This window comes from Mytilus trossulus, chromosome 8 (assembly GCF_036588685.1).
Source record: "Mytilus trossulus isolate FHL-02 chromosome 8, PNRI_Mtr1.1.1.hap1, whole genome shotgun sequence".
NCBI lineage: Eukaryota > Metazoa > Mollusca > Bivalvia > Mytilida > Mytilidae > Mytilus > Mytilus trossulus.
The window spans coordinates 35,327,025-35,336,684 of record NC_086380.1 but is presented as its reverse complement, the minus strand read 5'-3'; the positions used below and the strand labels follow the sequence as shown (position 1 = coordinate 35,336,684).

At 31.4% G+C, this 9,660-nt stretch overlaps 1 protein-coding gene across 1 annotated transcript; it reads left to right on the top strand.

Moving 5' to 3' along the window:
- Nucleotides 1-480: 480 nt before the first annotated feature.
- LOC134727606 (uncharacterized) lies at nt 481-9,332 on the top strand. The gene is made up of 5 exons (XM_063591987.1): nt 481-554; nt 6,056-6,741; nt 7,252-7,468; nt 7,664-8,055; nt 9,081-9,332. Exons 2-5 carry the CDS (start codon nt 6,073-6,075, stop codon nt 9,330-9,332), a joined length of 1,530 nt encoding a protein of 509 aa, XP_063448057.1. The 5' UTR covers nt 481-554; nt 6,056-6,072.
- The last annotated feature ends 328 nt before the right edge of the window (nt 9,333-9,660 follow it).

The window sequence follows — 9,660 nt, the reverse complement described above, 5'->3', positions numbered from 1 at the left end:
TTTTTTTTAAATTTTCGCAAAATTTTGTTTAACCTTGGGTGACAACAAATGGAAGTGTTTAACGACCTTGACTGGCTATACAGCCCTCGCACGGTTGGTGAACCTGGGGTGAACCAGGGTGGGTTGTTATTTACACCGAGCTAATTAACCAATCGGATTGCAGTTTTCTTGCTGCATGATTATATTTTTTTTACTTCTGTTCTTGTACTATGACCGACATAAAAAAAAAAAAAAAAACAGTAAATGACGTCAAACAAGTTTTTTTAAAAAGATTACACTTATTTTGGAAATTTTCAAACAATATCATCTTAATCTCTAAATCGTTCTAAATTTAGAATATTTCTATGACACCGTATTTTATGAATTTGATATAAATATATTGCAAACAGTATCTTTCTTTTAACATGTATAACAAAAGGTAAAACCTGACCCCGAATTCAATCAATATTACATCATATCATTCAATTGAAATATGGTAATTAAATGCACATATCAGATATGGCCACGTATAATGTAATTTGAATTTACTTCCTTCTGTTCGACTTGCATGTAAGGTTCGTATATATAATCTGTTATTTGCCTTATTCAAATATTTTATCACACGAATGAAGTGGGAGGAGCAAATATATAGACAATGATAGTGTATTAACTTGACATCAAGATGAGGCTTAGAAACAGGAAAAAACGTGACTCTGTCGAGCTTCAAATCCCGTTTCGGGCCGACTTCTTATATCATTGATATGTCAAGTCAATACACTTTTATTGTCTGTATACTGCATTCAAGAAGAAAAATCTTAATTGTTATTTATTTGATATTTGTATTTGGGAATCCCCCCTTTTTTACCAAAAAGTCCTCATAGCTTGCGTAGTATTGATATCATAACACAACAAAATATGATATGATGAAACCGATGGCGAACGAATTCGTTTGACTATGGACTAAAATATCTACAAGAACTTGAATAAGCATAACAGTTTTTAAAAGCAATTGAAACATTTGAAATATATTTTTCAAAAATTGTCGAGAAGAATTTCGTTTGTTTACATTGGAAAAGATATCATGGATAATTAAATACTGCGGTGTATTTCTTTTCACGAATTCGGCGGTTGATTTATTATCGTTAAAATAAATACACGCGAATGTAAATCAAACTTTTCAAGTGAAAGCAATATTTATAAAATCCTGAAAATAAATACCCGCAAATGTATTTTGAAATACACAATTCGCGAAAAAAAGTACCCGCGAAAAAAAACTACAAGTACAGTATAGTTGTTCTGGCAACTGAATAATAATGATTAAAGTGATATCGGGTCATTAACTGTAAATGACATGTTAATATACAGTCCACACATTTTGACTGCTCAAATAGAATGGGCATAGAATGAAGAAAAAAGTGTGTACTGAAAGTAATTTAACAACCACTTAAAGATTCATATAAGTTCAACTGTATTTCAATTAGTTGGTTGGTTTCATACTGACCCAAATTTATGTCCAATGTCTGTAACAATGGCCTTAATTATTGCTGATCATTATAGTGTAACTGACCAAAGACATATAACAGCGAATTATTAAATTACACATTACTTTCAAATACATGTATGGACCAATTTCAAAAAACAAAATAAAAAAGTGTCAAAATACACCAAATAATACATTAATCTGTGTATCAATTCTTAATAAAGCATGATATGCTTTTTCGAAAACATCACTTTTTACATTCATACCCATTGCAATACATTAAGGCATGCGTATTATACCAGCTTAGGTAAGTGTTTGGTATGAATATTATTAGTTATCTTGGTGTAATCAGTGGTGTACAGAATTTTACACCGTTGTTGAAAATTCATACACCCTGGGGCGACAAAAAAGTGTAAAATTCCGTACAGTCCTGATGACACCAATATAACGAATTTATTTTTCATGAACAATTCCTTTATTCATCTTTAAACTAGGATGTAAAATTTAAAAATGGTAATAAAAAAATTTCAGTGTATCATTTTTTTTAAGTTGATATTGCTGCGCATTGTCAAATACTTTTTCTTTATTTTGGGAAAAATTCAGTGAATTTTAGATATTCTTTTGAATTTTTTAGAAAAAAAATAAATTTTTTTCGTCCTCAATTTTTTTTTTTAATACATTTTATTATTATTTGATAATTCTTAATTTTATCAAACTTTTCTTTTTTTTTAAATTTTGGCAAAATTTTATTTATCCTTGGGTAGACCAGGTTGGGATGTTATTTACACAAGGGTAATTAACCAATCAGATTGCAGTATTTTTGCTGCATAAGCATTTTTTTCTTCTTCTGTTTTTGTACTATGAGCGACAAATTTAGTTTATCTGTTGAAAAATATTTCCGTATTCCATATTACTGTATTCCTTATAACGAAATGAGTTTCATTTACCTGTGTACATTTGTACATCATTTTATTTGCCTGCATTTGTCCAACGTTTGGTTGTCTTTATGATATTGTTTAACATCTCATCCTCTATTCTATTCACTTGATATTTACATCGTATCATCAATCAAATTTATTCGTTCAGTGTATTATTAGTCCAGTCAATCTAGCATAAATTTGACCCTAACCCGAAAGTAATTGCAACAGAAGATTTTAAAGTTGTAATCTTTAGCATTATACCCCAAATATACACAGACAAAAGTCCCATAAAATCTAACTTAAGGAAGACTAAAAAAATCACCATTTAAAATTCCTATGGAGATTTGCATTGAAAAGGGAGATAACTCTTGCAAAAAAGGCAGAAATTTCAATTAAAATTGATACAAAATTATATTTGTACCGCTTCTGTTCATCAGAATGTATTTATTCTTGATTTTTAGTGGTCTTAAGAGTATAACAAACAACTCTAAAGGTGTTTTCATATCTTTTATCAAGCTATAATCTCGATTTTATAATTCATTAGTTCACCATTTATTGAATTTTTCAACGTGTCAAGGTAAAGAATCGCAAATTTAATCAAAATAATTAAGCATGTATTCTTCTTTTTGTTGTTGGAAGTTTCTTAAGATAGGTAAGTTGCTGAAAAAATATAATATGAAGGTATAAACAATACCAAATTTTCACATTATTTTTTTCAAAATGGTCACAAAGCTTCAAATTTGCAATTTCCTTTAATGAAAAATGCACGAAAAAAATAAAACTACTCGTAACATTTCGGTTTTGTACATTTCATGAGTAGAAGATTATATAATTTAGTCAAATACAAACTAACAACCCCATCAAAGTATCATACGATACCTAAATTTCAAGAAAAACAACCAAAAACTTACCAAAAAAGACTCATTTTTGTAAGAGTTATCTCCCCTTCCAATGTTTATTTCCATAGGAAATTAAAAATGTTGGTTTTGCGTTTTCCTCAAGTTAGATTTTATGGGACTTTTTTCTGTGTATATAAAGGGCATAATGCTATAGATTAGAACTAAAACATTTTCTGTTGCTATTAGTTTGAGGTTAAATCTTAGTTTGACTGGACTATATCCCTTGTTAGTGTTAATATGTCTTTTGCCTGGGTTAAATAAAGGCAACAGTAGTAAACCGCTGTTCGAAATCCATAAATCGATTGAGAAAAAAAAAACGGGTTACAAACTAAAAGCTATTTCAAAAAATATTTCATGGTGTGTCATTCTATCTTTTGATGTCAAACTACTATTTCAGATACGGGTGAAGGTTGGTACATGTTAAAACGTCTGAGCCCGCTACAATTGGTTGCACCTGTCTCAAACCTGGGACCTGATGTTCAGTGGTTGTCGTTTGTTGATGTTGTTCATCAGTGATTCTCGTTTCTCGTCTTTTTTTAACAGATTATACAATTAGCTTTGCTGTTTTAACAGTTTTACACTTGCTTGCTGTTCGATGTGAGCCGATGCTCCGTGTTGAAGACCATACTTACGATTTGACCTATAACGGGCTTCTTTTACAAATTGTGACTTGGATGGAGAGTTATCTCATTAGCACTCATACCACATATTCTAAAATCAGTTTATTTTATTTATACAAAAAGATAGATCAACTACAACTATTTCAAATGTTGCTGTTTGTATAGTTCGTTTCTGTTCATGTTATAGAGACAATGCTTTCAAAGTTTCAAAGTTTGTTTTTTGTTTTTTGTTTTTTTTTTAAATTTAATTGCAATATTATAAGGCATGCATATTTTTTTTCTTCATACAAATGGATTGATCAACTTCTAAAATTTCAATTTTGTTGTGTTATAGTTCCATATTGTTAACGTTACAAAGACAATGCATTACATTTCTACAATTGTAGGCCTTATATACATTTAACTGCAAAGGTATTCTTCTATCGTATTAAAACGGATGTTCACCTCTGATAATCCAAAAATGTCTGATTTTTTGGTTTATATGACTGTAAAAATTCATATGTTGGTGCACTTCTTTTTTTCCTCTACGGCTATTTGAAAGTACCCAATTTTTATGGTTTCCCCATTTTTTATCCAATTTTACATATTTTTGGGCCTATATCATGAAAAAAATTACAATTCCACAATTAAACATTTTGTCATACTTTCATTAAAGATAAAGGGGACCAATCTTAAATTTAAACTTAAACAACTATAGGTAGGTGTTAATATAAGAAATATTTATCATATTTTGAAGCCTTTTTTTGTGTCAAATTTACCATGTTGTCAATTTTGTAGATTTGTGATTTTTCTCCGTTTTAAGTACAATTTCCATATAAATGCTTGAACAAATGCATATCTTAGATATTTGAAAACGTAAAAGGGATGTAGAATGTGCATGTTCCTGAAAAAACAAAATTTGTATCCCTCGACAAATTTCTCAATATGTTGGCAAAACAAAATGAAAAATTAATGACTCAAAAACTACTAATTGAAAATACTCAATTTTTTCACAGAGTAACTTTGATGTTATTACATTTAAATTCATTGATATTTTCCACTTGTATCACATATTTTAGAAAGATTTCCAGAATGAGATTTCAACGAGACTGAAACGTCAGAAAAGTACATCCTTAATATGTATTTTAGAATAAACTTATTGTATGATATTGTATTTTACCATATTTATCGATTTTGAAAACAAAAGGCTCTAAAAAAATCCGTGTTGGTCATCTGTATTTCCACTAAGTGCCACGTCATGGTCAAAATCATCATTAAATGGGGGTTACCATAATCACGAGTTAATTGACTATTTTAATAATGTAGACCTATTTGTAGATCATATCTTGCTGATTGATTTCTTGTTTTTAAGTTTTTATCTAACTATTATTATAGTTTTCAAGATTTTAGGCTTAAATGCCCAAAACATACATCGTCATTTAAGGCCAATAACTTCGACAGGCAGGGTCATTGGACACATTTTGTCAACTACGTAACCCATTGATTATTTTTATGAACTTTGAAAAAAATGACCAAGTAGTTTAAGAGAAGATATTCTATGTAAAATTTAACAAAGACGACATTCGAAAACGAGTGACAACGACAGACGACCAACGTCAAGTGATTTCCAAATCTCACACAGGCCTCTGGCAAGCGAGATTATGGAAGCAATAAAAACAATTAATTGAATTGTTTATCTACATAGTATAAGCTATCATGTGTGACTGGAAGCGTCATTTTTTAAGAACCGGAAGTTGATATTTATCTCTCTTATTCAGGCAAAAATATAAAGCAACCATTTTTTTTTTTATTAAATCAGTATGAAGAAGCCTATGATTAGACGCCAAAAGTAACTTAGAGTAAACAGTTCGAAGCTCTCATCAATGATTTTAAAAAAATGATATGTATCATTTTTTTGTTTTATTCAAATTGAAGTTTGTGTAAGTAACGTCATTATTTAAAGTTCATTGTATTTCAATTTAAACATAATTATCCTTTCTGCATATTGTGTTTTATAAAAAGTTACTTGCTAATGCACACTTTCACTGTATTCTAATTATTTATTCATAGCACGATGCGATATATTTAACAAAACACCCAACAAAGAAAACAAATTATAGAAAACGCAATTAAATTTATTCCTTTCATATAAATAGCATATGAGCATTACAATTTCAGAATAGCATCGTAAAAACATGGCATGCCCAGTTTGTGGAGAGACTAGATTTCGGAGCGCAGCACAGCAAACATGTCACACCGCCATGAATCATGGAACACACGGTTGTGGTTGTGGATACAAGTTTACTTCTGAAGAAGAATTAAAATCACACGAGAAAACAATGAAGGAAAACATGAAAGAAAATCCATGCTCATGTTGCTGTCGGTCATTTGAAACAAATGGTGCATTAAACGATCATAAGAGGGATAAACTTCATGATTATACTAAACCGCCGAATCAGTGTGATTGTGGGAAAACATGTAAATCGGCAGATGGTCTTGCTCAACATATTCGCGATAAACAAGATAACTTGAATATCACAGATGCAAAATATAAAAGTAAAGGAGAATACTATGATGCATTTTACAAAAAAAATGTCATGGTTAGCAAAGATGATCGTAAGGAAAGTGTTGGAAAGTGTCGTGACACTTTAAACCAAATAATGGATCATGTTCGCAAACAAGAGGATGGTAAAATATACAGTAGTGATATCAGGAAAGCAGGAAGTCATGCTACAAGAACCAAAATAAACAAAGCCGACGAATTTGACGTGAACATTGCTTTGAACATCCCTGTGGCTGACGTCAAGACTAAAGGGACAGTAAAGTATACCTACAAAGATAATTTGAACCCACGTGACCCAAAGGTAAATATTCAAAAACTGTATTTCGCATTTAACGCAGCAATACAGACAAGTATAAACCAGCAGCATACCGTTAATCCTGTAAAAGAGGAGCGAAAGATACCAGAAAGACATTCAAACTCATAGCTTTATAGATCGAAAAAAACTCTTGCAACACTATGGCTAAACATTTAAAGACAAACAGACAAATTATAGTACAAAAGACACAAGTGCAGTCAACATGGTCAAATAGATACCTCCCGTTAGTATTTTCAAGGTATTTTTTCATTGCACATCAAGGAAATAGTCCCATGACTTTATCCTTTTTCAAAATATAGTAAATGTAGCAAGTGTCAAAATTAATTGTATCTGATACATAGATATGCAATTCTACGACTGAGTTTGATAAATAAGTCATATCATCATTCAATTTATTTAGACTTAGATTTTCCAGCAATGTTTAACGAAACATTTTTTTAAAAAGGATGGGGAATTGAAATAATATATATTGCATTATTGAAAACTCTTTTTAAGAGTGCATCTCCAGACAACTTAAATGTGAGAAGAGAAATTACTGCCCTTCCCAAAGGTAAACAGAACCATATACCTATCGGATATGCTGCTGTTAAGGCTGAGGGGAATGCAAATATGGCAAGTAAAGTGACGCATAATGGGGACATCATACCTAGAAAAGTCCAGGAGGATCTTTACAGCAAGATGAACACTGCCATCAAATCCTTGAACCTTAAAGGTACTTACTGAACACTCTTCGTGATTAGCTTTCAAAGTGTCAAACACCGTCTAGAGTCAATTAAAAAAACCCATAAATCATGTATTTTATTTGTCAATAATTTATTTGTTAAAGGGAAATAGAAAAAAGGGATTTAACAAAACTCAAATGTCTGAAAAATATCCACCTTTAAAATGATTTGCTTATTTTATTCAGATGTGCATATTTCTAGAAATGCTCATGGTCCAGCACTGACATTGACCAAAACAGGTTCAAAAGGGAAACACGATATCAATATAGACGTCACTGCAACGATTGGTGACAAACATGTATCAGTGGGTGTGTATGGTTGGCCTCGTCCTGACACAAGTAAAGTTCTACCGAAAAGTACAATAGATAGAATTAACAACGTCGGAACCCACATGGTCCCAAAAGGGGGTGAATTTTGGAATGTCTCCCACTCTAAAGCAGAGAAGGAGCTAATGAAAGGATTAGATACGGGGAATCAATGTCGCCGGCAATGTTACAAGATGTTGAAGGCAGACGTACAAACCTGGAAGTCAAGATCCACTGATAATTATCCGGGGATATCATCTCACCTTTTGAAGGTAAAAACGTAGTTTTATGGGTAATACATCACAAAGGATACCAAGGGGCAATCAACAGAGTTAAACAAAAAATCATCAGCCCAAAACAGGATAAAAAATAGTAGATTACCGTTCAAAACACTAACCGAGGATCGATCAACACAAATTTCTTTCTTCACTACAGTACGAGTTGTCACAGGAATGCTGGTGTTTAATCCACATTCGGTGGTTGTCATTATCAAGATGAGGAGAGTATGATTGATGCAACGGAGAACACATTGAAAACAGTTGGTTGATCTCATATATGCCAGACAATTTTCATAACGTTCAAACAAGTGTAGCTGGCGTCCATAAAGCTAGAAAAAAGTTGGATCCTTCCAACACCTCTTTGATTGCTTTTTTCTTGTATTTTGTTTTCTTGGGCGGGGGGTTGGGGTGGTAGAGGAATTAGGTCCATTTAAAATGTGATCCAAGCAAATATTTCAATCTGATAGTTGCCGGTATTTTCGTTATATATAAACAAATAAATATATTAGTCTTCTTTGATAACTTGTTGATAATAATATGTATTTGAATATGTAGCTTTTCGGTCGAGTACATGGCAAAGGTCATATTCATTCATTTGATATAAGTTTTGAAAGTTTAAAATATCAACGGAATATATGACGCTGCACAATCAGTAGTTCTACCATTTTTTTTTTTACTTTCTCGAAATTTTAACCAGTATTAATGAATTAGAAAACACATTAATAATAAATTCATCTAGATGCTATATGATTAGATTACCGTCAGCACGCGTGTCGTCTTTTAACCAGTGACCTTCGACATTATACAATTTGACTGAAACTTAAACAAACCTCTTTTCAAATTATTGCATTTTATAAGTTTAGACAAAACGGTTTTAAATTGGACTTAACAAACACGTTGTTAACAGCAAGACTATCTTTGCGGGAAGATCTACATGATCTATGTACATAACATCAGAACGTTATAATATGACAAAAGCAAAACTACCAAAAATTGTATAAACTTTTTTTTATTTTTAGCACTCAATGTTTTGGATGAATGAACGACACCAACCCAATAATAAAGATTATTGGAACCAGAAAAATATCCACAACTGTTACACGGATTCTCTTAATGCATTTAAACGTCATCTGGATCAGTGCAAACTACCAGATTACTTCCATCCAATGAACAATATGCTCGGGAAAAAAGACAAAGACGTGTGTCATAGACTAGCTGGATGTGTGGAAGAAAGAAGAAATCAACTTTTACACATGAAGCTTCTTAAATGAAGACTTGTATCAATGCATGTGTAGAATTAAGAACTACAAGCATAAGGACTATAACATGATTGCGTGTTTACGAAAATCCTGATAATCATTAATTTCGGTCAAATGGTGATTTTATTTTCGTTTATGAATATCAGGGTGTTTTTCTTTTACAATTAGCTTTATTATTACATTCCAAGATAGCAAAACAAATGATGTGATCTGGTGATTATTATTTTTCAAATTAAATGTCCGTCCATAACTATGTCTAAGTTCTGTTTCCTTTGTTTTTCATCTGCTAGGTGGTAGATTTGTGATGGGCTTAAACATTACTTGGTATGTGTTTTCTTTT

What these genes read in the sequence shown, in the direction of transcription:
- LOC134727606 (XM_063591987.1), top strand. Translation starts at nt 6,073, where the DNA reads ATGGCATGCCCAGTTTGTGGAGAGACTAGATTTCGGAGCGCAGCACAG. An exon ending in TGAACCCACGTGACCCAAAG is followed by an intron (nt 6,742 to 7,251) that starts GTAAATATTCAA and finishes ACTCTTTTTAAG; the next exon opens with AGTGCATCTCCAGACAACTT. An exon ending in TATCATCTCACCTTTTGAAG is followed by an intron (nt 8,056 to 9,080) that starts GTAAAAACGTAG and finishes TTTTATTTTTAG; the next exon opens with CACTCAATGTTTTGGATGAA.